The sequence below is a fragment of the Dermochelys coriacea genome, chromosome 20 (assembly GCF_009764565.3).
Source record: "Dermochelys coriacea isolate rDerCor1 chromosome 20, rDerCor1.pri.v4, whole genome shotgun sequence".
NCBI lineage: Eukaryota > Metazoa > Chordata > Testudines > Dermochelyidae > Dermochelys > Dermochelys coriacea.
In genome coordinates this window covers 2,822,520-2,836,417 of record NC_050087.2, presented here as the reverse complement: position 1 = coordinate 2,836,417, position 13,898 = coordinate 2,822,520, and the positions used below count along the sequence as shown (strand labels likewise).

At 50.5% G+C, this 13,898-nt stretch overlaps 1 protein-coding gene across 1 annotated transcript; it reads right to left on the bottom strand.

Moving 5' to 3' along the window:
* Positions 1-4,462: 4,462 nt before the first annotated feature.
* On the bottom strand, positions 4,463-11,909 carry GPR182 (G protein-coupled receptor 182). Its single transcript, XM_038378723.2, has 2 exons — positions 11,742-11,909; positions 4,463-8,373 (listed from the first exon to the last, which is right to left on the bottom strand). Exon 2 carries the CDS (start codon positions 8,355-8,357, stop codon positions 7,263-7,265), a length of 1,095 nt encoding a protein of 364 aa, XP_038234651.1. The 5' UTR covers positions 8,358-8,373; positions 11,742-11,909; the 3' UTR covers positions 4,463-7,262.
* Positions 11,910-13,898: the final 1,989 nt, after the last annotated feature.

Here is a 13,898-nt window from a genome sequence, read left to right as displayed (position 1 = left end):
CGCTTTGTGTCTTTTTGTTTATTATTGTATTTATTATTTATTATTATTTATTATTAATCTGCAGGTGGAGGTTTGGGCCTTTCTGGTCAAGCACTGCGTGGGTCCCAGACCTGATTCTCAGTTACCCTTTTCCTGGGGCCGGGGCGGTGGCAGGGGACAAGGATCGCAGGTAATTCTGCTGCACTCTGCCCGGCCTCAGGGCTGCTCTAAATTAGACTCTTCTGCTTCCAATAGCCTCTGGGGAGCAGAGAATGGCCATAGTGCAGTATAGTCTGGTTATAACCTAATTCATCTCCTATGCCAAGGGTCCTTCCATCTGCTCCATATTGCCCCAGGGGGGATTCCCAAGGAGTCATTTATACCTGCGTTTAAGGCCTCTTTATGCCCCTTTTCATGTAATAGTGAATCTGGCCCAGACAGCCTGCTGGTTGTCTTCCCGTTGGCAAACCAAACGAACAAGCTGGTGATGCTGGTCGTTTCCAGAGGCACATTCCTTTCTCTGGGGACAAGGCTGCCTTCTCGGTTCAGGGAGAGAACGAACTGGTTGTTCTGCTGATGCAAACAAATGAGGCAGCCGTTCCCTGGAGGAGCCGTCTCAAGTGCTTCTTGGAGAAAACCCAGGCATTCGTCTTCTCGGTGGAAGGGCTTCTGTGTGTGGGAGACAATGAGCTGAAAGTCAAATGGCTTTGCTCTAGCAGGCCTGCCAGTTTAATAGATTCCGACGTCTGGGAGGATGGGCAAGCTCTTTGCTGCCCCTTCTCGCAAACCGGAACCGTTCCGTAAAACTGCTGGGGAGATGGTGCCGGAGTTGTACTAGGGAGCTTTGGGAGATGTTCCAGAGATGCTACAGGGATTTCTCTGTTGCTGCTGATTTTACGTGGAAGCCACCCAGATGCTACAGGGATGGGCGGCCGTATGACACCCTGCATGGATAGATCTGGATTCATTTCCCATCTCTGTCACAGACTTCACATGTGACATCCGGCAAGCCACTTCCTCTCTTTGTACCTCAGACCCCAACCTGGAAAATGGGGGTGACCATTAGACTTGTCTGTCCTTTGATGGTTTAATCATAGAATATCAGGGTTGGAAGGGACCTCAGGTGGTCATCTAGTCCAACCCCCTGCTCAAAGCAGGACCAATCCCCAACTAAATCATCCCAGCCAGGGCTTTGTCAAGTTGGGCCTTAAACACCTCTAAGGAAGGAGATTCCACTACCGCCCTAGGTAATCCATTCCAGTGCTTCACCACCCTCCTAGTGAAAAAGTTTTTCCTTATATCCAACCTAAACCTCCCCCACTGCGACTTGAGACCATTACTCCTTGTTCTGTCATCTGTTACGAGTGAGAACAGTCTAGATCCATCCTCTTTGGAACCCCCCTTTAGGTAGTTGAAAGCAGCTATCAAATCCCCCCTCACTCTTCTCTTCTGCAGACTAAATAATCCCAGTTCCCTCAGCCTCTCCTCATAAATCATGTGCTCCAGCCCCCTAATCATTTTTGTTGCCCGCCGCTGGACTCTTTCCAATTTTTCCACATCCTTCTTGTACTGTGGGGCCCAAAACTGGACACAGTACTCCAGATGAGGGCTCTCCAGTGCTGAATAGAGGGGAATGATCACGCTCCTTGATCTGCTGGCAATGCTCCTACTTCTACATTGAAAGCTCTTCGGAACAGAAGAACTGCGGCTCACTATGTCTGTACAGTTTGCTAACTATCCCATTTGGCACCTCTAGGTGCTACTGTCATGTAAGTAATGAACAGTCATTATAAAGCTGGGATACTGCCGGGCCACCTGTCCCAGCCCAGATTTTCTGCGTGCGTAAAATGATGAGCTGGGATGGCCCAAACCACATTTGTTTATTGGCTCTGGCACAGCCTGTGTTTATTAAAGGCCAAATGGCTTTTCTAGCCCATGGATTAGCAATTTGTGACCGTGTTAAGAAAAATATCTCTACAATATTGCCATGTTGGAGAGTTTTCATGACTTTTTAATTATCCATCACGTTATGTCTAAAATGTTTGATGTCCCACAGAGGTAGCATCATAAGTAAGATATTGGGGAAACTTGACATTCTTTGGGAACGTTTTCAGTCTGTTTCACGCCGTGCTTCATGTAGACTGAGCATCATAAATGGATGGAAAATATATATTGCTCTAGATCTGGAAAACACTGTTCCAGCCCCTTTCAAAAGCATCTGAATGCTCTGTGTCCCCTAGTATTTAGCCTCCTACGTCATTTAGGTGCTTTTGTAAATTTTACCCAATGCCTCTTGTTGCTCAGGCCAATCTTTTAAAACATTTCTTGGGCTGGGTTAAATTCCTTAGCAGTGATGTGCGAGGTTTGGCTGTACTCACCACGTCTGTTGTGTGAAACGATCAGGCAGTGGTTTAAAACAAACGCAAGGAAGTATTTCTTCACCCAATGCACAGTCACCCTGTGGCTGTGAAGGGCAAAAGTGTAACTGGGTGCAAAAAAGAATTAGCTGAGTTCACAGAGGATAGGGTGGAGGGGGCAAGCTTTTTGGCTCGAGGGCCCCATCAGGGTTCCAAAACCATATGGAGGGCCGGGTAGGGAAAGCTGTGCCTCCCCAAAGAGCCTGGCCCCCGCCCCCATCCACCCTCTCCCACTTCCCGCCCCTCTCAGAACCGCCCACCCATCCAACCCCCCCCCCCGCTCCTTGTCCCCTGACTGTCCCCTCCCAGGACCCACTGCCCACCAGGGGCCCCACCCCCTATCCAACTCTCCTTGCTCCCTGTCCCCTGACTGTCCTGACTCTATCCACACCCCCGACCCCTGACAGGCCCCCCAGGACTCCCACACCTATCCAAACCCCCCCCGTTCCCTTTCCCCAGACTGCTCCCCCCCAGAATCTCCGCCCCGTCTAACTGCTTCCTGTCCCCTGATTGCACCCCCCGGGACCCCTGCCCCTTATCCAACCCTCCCACACCCCGCCCCCTTGCCATGCCACTCAGAGAAGCATGTCTGGCAGCCGCCCGCCTGGCTGGAGCCAGCCATGTCGCTGCGCTGCCCAGCAGGAGATCGCAGCCCCGCCGCCCAGAGCACTGGCAGCGTGGCAAGCTGAGGTTGCGGGGGAGAGGGGACAGCAGGGGAGGGGCCAGGGGCTAGCCTCCCTGGCCGGGAGCTCAAGGCCCAGGCAGGATGGTCCTGCAGGCCGGATGTGGCCCGCCGGCCATAGTTTGCCCACATCTGGGATAGGGCCATCAGCTGCTGTTCAGCAAGGGACGAACCCCATGCACCAGGTGTCCCTGAATTGGTTAGGGCGCTAACCTGGGATTTGGGGAAGAGAAGTTCAGTTCCCTTCTTCACCCCAACTCCCTGTACCCTTGGGCATTACAGTAAAACTTTGAAAGGAGCCAATGCCCCATTTTCAGATAGGGATTTAGGAACCAAAGTCTTATTGAATATCATTAGAATTTAGGCTCCCAAATCACCTAGACACTTCTGAAAATTAATTTTTCTGTCCCTCTGTTCCCCATCTGTAATAATTCTTCCTTACCTCCCAGGACTCTGGCGAGGATAAATATATTTAAGACTGCACGGTGTTCAGCTATTATCATAACGAGGATCTTGTAAGTACTTAAGATCGGTAGATCTGTGCTAGCAGCGATCCTCAGACTGAGGCTTGCAAGCCACAAGTGGCTCTTCAATGTCTCTCCTGTGGCTCTGTGCAGCACATGATATTAAAACACTGTGTGATTTAAATTATTGACCAATCTAAATTATTAACCAATTAGGATGCTTTTACTATGTTATTAACCAACTGCAGTTGATAAAAGACAAGTACCTAGTCAGTCATTTTTCAGTGAGAAGTGTGTGTGTCTATATCTTCATATATACACACAATCACACAAAATATTTCCCATCATACTGTTTAACTATGACTATATAGTAAATGAAACAATGAATTCACACTGTGGTGGTTCTTGTGGGGAATGTTGATCACTAATTTGGCTCCTTGAACCACTGGGGGCTGAGTCTCACTGCTCTATAGTCTTTCTAATTCACCCCTCTCGATGATATTTCAGTGCTAAGGAAAGTAAAGAGGTGACTTGCTTGTGGTTTTTAAATGTCTAAGTGGGGAGAAGAGATCTGATAGCAGAGGGCTCTTTAATCTATCAGGCAAAGCTCCAATGGCTAGAAATTGAAGCTAGACCAATTTACACTAGAAATTCTGCATTTTTTTAACTCTGAAGACAATTAACCCTTGGGATAGCTCACCAAGTGATGTGGACGTTTCTCCATCACTGGAAATCTTTTACTCTAGCCTGTCTGCCTTTCTAAAAGATGCTGTCTAGTCCCTCCATGTGTTATTGGCTTCAATGCAGGGGTCACTGGGTATAATTCTACTGCCTGTGTTGTGCAGGAGTCAGACAGGACGATCCCTTCTGGCTTTAATATCTCTGAATCATGGCATATAAAGTAATCCATGCAACAGAACCGTGTTTTTAAAAATGAAGTTTAATAGGTCAAATATAGAGAGCTTTAAATGTTTAGGTATCATGAAGAAATTGTATACATTTCTACCCAGGCAGAGCGGGTTTATCACACGCCAAATGTCTTTCTATCATGCAGTGACTTTCCTTTTCTTTAGCAAAGATGACAGCAAAGGCACATCTATGAGAAATTCCTGGGGCGCTCAGGACTGGTTCTCTGGACCTCGTCATTGATGAGTGGCTGTCACCCTATTACTGTGTCCTTGGTGGTGTTAACAATCTGTATGATCACAGCATAGCCTAGCTCCACTCGTGGGCTGGGAGCGCGCTGTATGAGGTGTTGTGCAAATGCAGAAGTGTCTGCCCCAAAGAGCCGACTGTCTATGCTGCTGTTTTACACTGTGCAAGCTGTTAAACTTTGCACAACAGGAGGAGGGGAATGGGGACAAGTTTCTTCTCTTTAAAGGGTCGGTGCCTTTTCCCATAGCTGTTGCATTCAAGGCCTTGGTGGAGATGAATGGGTGCATTTTGCAGGCAAATGTGGATCTACGTAGGCAGCAAGGTGTGTGCTGGAACCCAGCGAAAGGCCCGCCGGGAGCGTGAATGGTATTGGATTGGCTGTTTGTGTGTCTGGCCTGTTGCCGTTTGGGAGAGTGGAGTTCGATTCCTGATCCCAGGGCTGGGGGCAGAGGAGCAGGAGTGACCACGTTCCTTTGCAGGACCGCTAAAGAGCAGCATGGAGGCATTCCAAGGGGAGCGGGGAGAAACATGGCTCGTATGGCTCCCGAAGGGGATACAGACTCCACTGTCCCTGGCCACGCAAAAGGCACCTCATTCTAATCTGTCGCAATGTCGTGAAATGTCACATAATCTTTTTTACATGAGGTCTTGAGGGGTGGGGCAGGGCGGGCAAGAGACCAGTAACTTTCCATTGCAATTAAAAAAAAAAATCCCCTTCTGATGAGGCTAATTATTTGCTATGGAAACCCCTTCCTCTTGCAAATCCACAGGTCCCTGCCCTTTGCCTCTCAGGTGAACAAGGAGGCAAAGGGACATGGAGTGTCTCCCTAAGCAAGGTATGTATCGCCCGAAAGCCCTGGAATGAATGCAGTGCACTTTGTCGGAGAAGCAGGGCCGGTCCCACCCCCTTCTCTTGTCTGCTATGATTCGTTCCTTCAACCTCTGGGCAGGGCCATCCCTATGGGTGTGCAGGGCCCGGGACAAATCAGCCTGTATGGGCCCCCTTAACATTTTTTGTACAGGTGAAATCTGGTGTGGGGAGGGGACACCAGTACAGGGGGGCGAGGAATGATGGAGAGCCACAGGGTGGCACCTGTGCTAGGGGCGAGGTGGCCTCCCTGTGCTGAGGGGTCCAGGGTGGAAGGGCAATGGATGGGATCAGCCTGGACTGGGCGACACCGGGAGCTGGCGGGGCAGGCTGGGGTTGCCGCTGCCAGAGACTGAGCCCGAGCCCTCCGATGCCAAGCAAGAAAAAGAAATGCAAGGCATGCTTTCAGCCAGTGAGTGCAGCTCCAACCCCTGCTGCTGGCATCAGGCCCTCCGAACCCCTAACCCTACCCCCCCGGGCCGGCTTGGTGTCCCACGCACGCTGACGCGCGGGGCCCGGAGCGGTCGCCCTAATTCGCCAAACTCAAGGGACAGCTCTGCCTCTGGGAACATCCTGCCATCAGCCTCTCCTTTCCCTGACGAAACTCCCTTTCTCCAGCGCCTGTCCAGTTTGTTTTCCCGTATTTTTAGCAGTCCAGGGTCATGGATCAGCTGGTTCTTTGTGATTTATTAATTCCCAGTCTTTCCAGTTACCTTCACGCCTTCCCCTCCCCACGGGCTTTCGCAGAATTCGCGCAGGGCTGAACAGAACCCTCCTGCCGGCATCATTAAACCAGCTCCAATGAGGGGCGTGAGCCATGTCGGAAGCAGAGCCTCTTCTGCCAACCCAGCACTGCTCACAACAGCACTTTTGTCAATGAAACTTACGTCGGTTGGGGGGCTGTGTGTGTTTTTTTCACACCTCTGGCCAGCAAAAGTGGTAGTGTAGACAAAGTCTTAGGGAAGCACATGTGTATAGTGGCCTTATTCCTCTCTCCTTCTTTCCCTCTGTGGTTGCAATATTGCTCTCCAAAAGCCGTTTCCTATTGGCGCTGAAATGCTGTTTCCCTAGTGAAGGCTTCATCCTGCATAGTGCTGAGTGGCTCCCACTCCCTTTGGCTTCCCCTTGCAAGATCAGCCCCTCATCTTTCTCACTGGTACTGCGCATAGATTGGTGTGTGTTCCGAAGGAAAAGAATTCCACCCCTTTTTTCTGAGCTAGATCATTCAAGGAAAGAGGCAGCTTAACGCCTGGTCTCTTCCAGGTGTGGGATATCCGGAGCACATCTGCAAGCAAAAGGCAGGAGTCGCAGAAAAACTGGGGGCAAAACATTGCTCGTTCCAACTCCTGTGTAGCTGGCGCTGGAGAGCAAAGCAGATGGATTTGTGTTGAGGTCCGTGGGTAGCCAGAATAATTGATAGTAATAAACCAATGAGCATTTCTTTGAAATATAGGACGTCTCTTCCTCTCTGGTTCTTTAGCTAAATAGATTTGATACAGCAGCACGTCAGAGGCAAAATATCTGCTGCTTCCTCCAGCTTTCATTTCTACCATCCCTCCAGCTTTCAGAGCCCTGGGTGGCAACAAGAAAATGCCATCAAAAAGCAAAGTGTCTTGCCTTATCTCCGGGGGAAGAAATAGGAAGCCAGCCACCCCTGGAACCAGCTGCCAACAATGCGTGGAGAGCCCAGTGGATGTTTAATTAGGTGGGATGTTGTCTTTGGTAATGACGATGGAGTGCTGGGTGCTGGAAGAGGAATTGTCCCCGCCTTTCTGGTTGATTTGGTCTTTGGGGATGTACTTCACCACGGCCGAGACAAGTTTGCCGCGGAAGTTCTTGCTCAGGAAATTGTAGAGGATGGGGTTGGCCACGCAGTGGAACATGCTGAAACAGTCTATGATATCGTAGAAGAAGTAGAGGAAGTTGGCAACGTTGCAGCTGTAAATGAAGTAGCTGCCGTCGAGGGTCAAGAGGGTCAGCGTGATGTGGTAGGGCAGCCAGCACACTAGGAACACGACGATGTAGGCATAGATCAGGAGGCAGTGCTTCCTGCTTTCTGGCTTGGAGTGCTTGATGTACCTGGCCGTCAGTATGTTGAAGACAGTGATGATGGAGAAGGGGATGAGGAACCCAATGATGGTGGTGGCTAAGCTGATGGCCAGGGCCCACTCATCGTAGGTCTCGAAGGGGGCCAGGAAGATGCACATGGGCTCGACAGAGTCCACCAGCTGCGTGTGGGCCACCTCCAGGAAGGGGATGAGGGCGGCGAAGAGCCAGACGCCGAAGCAGAGGAGTCGGCGAGCCCGGTGCTGATGCTGGTGCCAGAAGTGGGATGACGTGGTCAGGGAGACGTAGCGGTCCACACTGAGGCAGGTCAGGAAGAAGATGCTGCTGTACATGTTGGCGAAGTAGAAGTAGTGGGTGAAGCGGCACAGAAAGCTGCCCCAGAGCCAGGTGTAGTCGAGCATGGCCTCCAACATCCAGATGGGCAGGGATAGCAGCACCCCTAAGTCAGCAATGGCCATGTTGAGGATGTAGAGGTTGACCAGGTTTTTGTTGCCCCAGGTGTGCCAGTTGACCCAGATGACGAGAATGTTTTCCACCAGCCCCACCACGAAGATGACCAAGTAGAGGATGAAGAGCATCACCCGCTTGATGTTCTCATCCAGATGGGTGTCGCAGAAGGTGAAGGTGTAGTTCAGGTACTGGAGCAGCTGGGTCCAGTTGTGGTAGTCCCCGAACTCGCTAAAGGGATCTGGCGTCTCAACGGGGACTGTGGTCACCTCGGCCATTGTGAACGGCGAGCGGCTGGAAAAAAAGGGAAGGCGATTAACTGCTGGGGTTTGGCTGCAGAACGACAAATAGTGACATACTGTGGGGATCCTTTCCAAAGCCCTCTCCGCATCTCCAGAGCTCATCCCCTCCCAACATACAAAGACACACGCCCAGACACATACACACACGTGCCCAGACACACACGACGACCCACCTTCACACACACATCCCCCGCAAGCAACAATGTTTGCTTTGAAGAACAGATCACCCCACCTCTACTGCTGTCCCCACTCAGTTGAATTGTCTCCTGTAGAGGAGAAGAACACTCTTGTGATTATGGTACTGGGCCAGGGCTAAGGAGATTCACTATTGAGACGTCTACACTGCAGTAAATGACCCACAGCACGATCGCGGCCGGCGCGGATCAACTGGCTCAGGCTTGCGGGGCTCAGGATGTGGGGCTAAAAAATTCAGTGAAGGCACTGGGGTTGGAGCCTGGGCTCTGAAACCCCATGAGGGGGTGCGTCTTGGCACCCCAGCTTCAGCTGGAGCACAAATGTCTACCCTGCTATTTTAGCCCCACATCCTGAGGCCCAGGCTCTGAAACTTGGTCCTGCTTTTTATTGCAGGGTAGACATACCCGATGTGACTTTGAACAAGTCACTTGTGGGCAGATTTTCAAGTGAGCTCAGCAAATTCTGTTTATCAAAAAGAAGATCCAGAAGTGACTGTGTCTAGGTACCTTCTCGGGGACAAAATCTGGGTACTGAAGGGGCCTTTAACCCAAGGGAGAAAGACAGAACAAGCATCAGTAGCTGGAAATAAAGCCAAGTAAATTCCAGTGAGAAATAAGACGGAAACTTCTTAAGCGTGAGGGTGATTAATCTTCGGAACAAACTCCCAAAGGAGGTGGTGGATGTCTCTGAATCTGGACTGGATACCCTTCTGTAGATGCTTTGGCTAAACTTGAGTTATTGAGCTCAAAACGGGTGTAACCGGGGGAAATCCTCTAGCTTGTGCTACACCGGAGGTCGGACAAGATGTTCTAATGGGCCCTTCTGGCCTGAAACTCTGGGAATCTATGAGAACCACCATAATCAGGGGGAGATTCTCAAAGGAGCCACAAGTCCCATGACGGCATCTAAACAAATGGCCAGATTTACAGAGGAGCTCAGCATTTGGGTTCAGAGCACTTGGCTCTCCGGTCATCAGTGTCCCAGTGGCCACTGCCGGGTTCTGAGTCTCACTTAAATGTAAGAAAAAGTATGGAGGAAATGATGCTAAACCTGTTGCTGGAAACTGGGTGACAATTTTCTGACCTCGTGTTTCCCTCTGCCTCTCTGCCTCCATTGCTACTGCTCTTCTGCAGCCGCGGAGAAACTAGCATCAAGCTCAGAAACGGTGAGCCTTGTTAAAAAGCCTTAATTTCATGCGCAGTTGCAAGAAAGGGTTTCACCTCTGACCTTCCAAGCCGTTGCGCTGAGCGAAATGGGACAGCTTGAAAACCGAGAGAGCTGAAACTGACCTTCCCCCTACAGCCAGACTTGCTTCGTTCTTGTGGCTAATGTACCAGCAATTGTCACTTTGCAAAAATGAGAAGGGACTTTGCCAGCCTCAGGTCTGAAACAGATACCGGTGAAGAGACGGAGTCATCACAAGCCAACCAGAGCTGGAAAACAGCTCCCTGCTCAGAGAAAGTTCCTCACTTCAGCACCTCAGCTCTGTCTAAGGGAGTCTAAATCCGCGGCCAGTGAACTGGGTGGGCAGAGACACTTAGAGTGCACCGTGTGTGGAGGAACGCTGCGTGAACACGATCGTCTGCAGCTCCCAGCACTCGTTCCAGAGTCTACACTGAAACCGTGGGAGCATCCTAGTTCTGAATTCACATCCCCAGCGTCTGAGTCTGGTTCAGTCCATGGAGAGCTCTGTAAATATTTGTCTGCTTTGAGATCTGCTGAGGACAAGTGCTGTGTAAGAGCAAGGTGGTGTTCTTATTACTTATTCTGTTCTCAGGTCTCCTTCCCAGGCAGACATGCCCTCCACCCAATGGAACCCCTGCAGCACATGGAGGAAAACGATTTCCACTAATATTAGCCCAAACCCATAGCCGGTCTCAGTGCTGTCTTGAGAATGGGGTTGCTTAAAGCAGCGATTCTCAGCCAGGGGTACGCAGAGTCTTCCAGGAGGTGCATCAACTCATCTAGGTATTTGCTTAGTTTTACAACAAGCTACATAAAAAGCACCAGCGAAGTCAGTACAAACTAAAATTTCCTACAGAAATGACTTGTTTATACTGCTCTCTATGTTTTCCACTGAAATGCCAGTACAGTATTTATATTCCAGTTGATTTATTTTATAATTATATGGTGAAAATGAGCCATTTGTCAATAATAGGGCGCTATGACATTTTTGTATTTTTATATCTGATTTTGTAAGCAAGTAGTTTTTAAGCGAGGTGAGACTTGGGGGTACGCAAAATAAATCAGACTCCTGAAAGGGGAACCATCGTCTGGAAAGGTTGAGAGCCACTGGCTTAAAGAACTGCTGGGCCAGATCTTTAGCTGGTGGAAATTGGTGTAACTCCATTAACTTTATCTGAAGCTCTGACCCTGTCTATATGGAGCCTTTCCTCATATCCCAAAATCTGATCACTGATTGAGCTTTGAGCCACTGGCCATGGGGTTACTATAAAACATTAAGCATGTTAAATATGCTCAAGATCACTCCAGCACCATTGTATTCCTTGGGCCAAAGCAACAAATGTGCCATTCAGCTCCCCCTTTCACAGCTCCAACCTCTCTGTGCTATCCAGATCTCATCCCTGGGAGATTCTTTGCTTTTCCATTTCCCACTGGGACCACAATCAGGCATGGTAATTACAAATTGCAGAGAGAAGCAATTGACCGTCACATCACACTACCTCCAGAACTGCCTACTTATCCAAATCCCAGAGCGGCTGTGTCCACACACGGCATGACCCAGGTCTCAGCATGATGCCGTTGGAAGAACACACAAGACAAAAGGTTCCCCCCCAGTAAAACTTACAGACCACGCTACACTAGCTAGGTATTTATAGGGCCCTCCTCACCATGATCTCCGGAAAGCTCAGGAATCCAGGCAGCGGGGGGAAGCCGCATACAACCCAGAGGAATGCTCGGCAACTGGGTAGTCAGCTGCAAAAGCATCCATCGGTGCACCAGGAGGAAGATGGGGCTTGGTTGCTCTTTTCAGAATGTTTGGACAAAGGAAAAGAGATATCTGGGGGGGACTCATGCCTGCGGAAATCTAAGCCCATTAATGGAGATGGTTTGACAGATGTCACTGAAAAGCCTGGTGTTTTGAATACAGTGGGGGAGGAGAGAGACCGAGAGACGGGTGGAAAGTAACAGGTCCATGCTCACCTGCAGTGGAAGGCTGAAGGTGTGCCCAGGTGGGTGGCAAAGGATCAGGTGCTGCCCTGATGCCTCCAACTCTGTGTCTCAAGCGGATCTATGCTGTAGTGACCGTCGTTCCCAGAGTGAGCTCAGGGTGGGCTCGCTGGCTTCTTCCACGCACTTACCACCCACCCCTCGGAGCTCTCTTCCATACAGGAAATGTACATCATCGCCTGATATCCTGAAAACACCGCCCAGTGCAAGGACACATTGGACGTGATTCCTAATCCCTGGGGTCTGGCTCAGCTAGAATGAAGATGGGTTTGGTTTCGCTACAGAGCTGAGGGGCGGGAGGGGGGGAAGATTTTGGGGACAGGTCAGATAGGACATGAAAGTGGGGTAGGCCAGTGGGCGCATCTTTTCCAGGTTAATTTCCTTTTCCGCACAGAGCGAGGCTCCAAAATCCACAGCCTGCCCCACTCAGATCCCCAACCAGCTTTTGCCCGACCTGTTTGGTGAGATGGAGCCCACCCGACTATTACTTAGCTCTCAGAAGGGCTCACACCGGCTTAGCCGTTTCCAGGCAGGGAGGAAAGCTGGCCTTCCTGGCTCTGGGTTAATCTGTCCCAGTGAATCAAGATGGGTGAAGGCAGAGATGTTATTGTTCCTTGCCTAAGTTCCCCCCCCCCGCCACTCCTGGAGTCATGGGATGATGTCAGAACCTCAGCTTTCTTTTTTTTAAAACTGTTTCTCGCCCTCCCGGTTGCAATGGAAATCTCAGAGCTGTCACCTGAGAGTAACCATTGCCTGAGTCTGCAGAGAGCCTGAGACAGTAGCACTGAGCGGTGGGGTCTACCCCATGTTTTTAAGACCCACTTCTCTGGCCCAGAGATGGGGGGTGCTGAGGCTACACCTGGAGAGGGAGAGGGCGGTCCCATGCCTCTCTCTGTTGTGAGGAAGGAATCCCGATCACTGCCACACCAAGCAGGAGTGGGGATAGGGGGGCCTATAGCATTGTATCTATAGGGCCCCAGATAGAGTTTGATCCATGGATGCAATAAAGCAATCTGGGTATGTCTAGTCCTTCCTCACAGTAATAGCCAAGCCCCAGAAAGTGTTCTTTAATTTATCCTGAAACAAATCCTGCCCCCGCATGAGGAGGGGAAGCATCCCCACGTCACGTCCGTGGGGCACTGCTACGAATTGGCCTGAGAGTGCAGAGCAGGCCAATAAGCTGTAGGCAGTCAGCTTAGTAGCGCCAGAACCCTGCTGGGGAATGACGGGGCCGGGGCTGCTGAAGCTGGTGGAGCGTGCACAAGGCCAACACTGGTGAGCGACTCCTTCCCAGTAACTCAGTCTGGGAATGAGCCAGCTACAGAGACATTGGCACAGCACCTTTCTTCCAAAGGGTCTTGAAAATGTTACTAATCAGTGGCCTTGCTTGGGTGTGCAGAGATCTTACAGCTCCGATTGCTTCCTCCACCACCCTAATGCAGCCTCCTCTGGGGCGCAACGCAGCCTGTGCCACGTGACTGTTTAGGACAGAAAGTGGAGAATAAACTACCCAGTTAAAACGTTGCGGGACTATCACTGTGTGTTTGTAGAGCCAGCGGGTGGCCCCCTTCTCAGGTGCTACGTAATACAAATAATAATCAGAAACATTTTGTTCTTCTTCAGCTCTGTCCGTCTCCAGATCTCCCCGCACTTGGAAAGAAGGAATGCCGATAGCCCCACGGACCTGGCAAGGAGGTTGGTACCCATTCTATGTATGATCCACTAGTCCATCAGCTGAGTCTTATTCTCAGACCAATTCCTCCAACAAAACCGCTTCCTGGCCATGACACGACTCCTGCACAAGACATGATTGCTCTGCAGTTTTGAAGGGGAAGGGGGCTCTGGCACTGTTCCAGCAGTTGGTGGGGGAGAGTGGGGGTGTTTTCAGAGAGAACATTTTGCATCGAGCAGTAAGCCTGGAAAACAATTCCTGGAAATCTCCTTCTCAGAAGCAGAGAAGACATTGTGATCAACAATCAGCTCGGAAGGAAGGCCCAGCGGGAACAGGGAAGTGTAATGGCCCCTATAAGTCAAACCTCTAACAAAACAAACCTTAGAAAGCAGGTATCCTAAGGACCCTGCCCCATGACTGCAAACAGAAACCCTTTGCCTTTATTCTTTTACCAAATG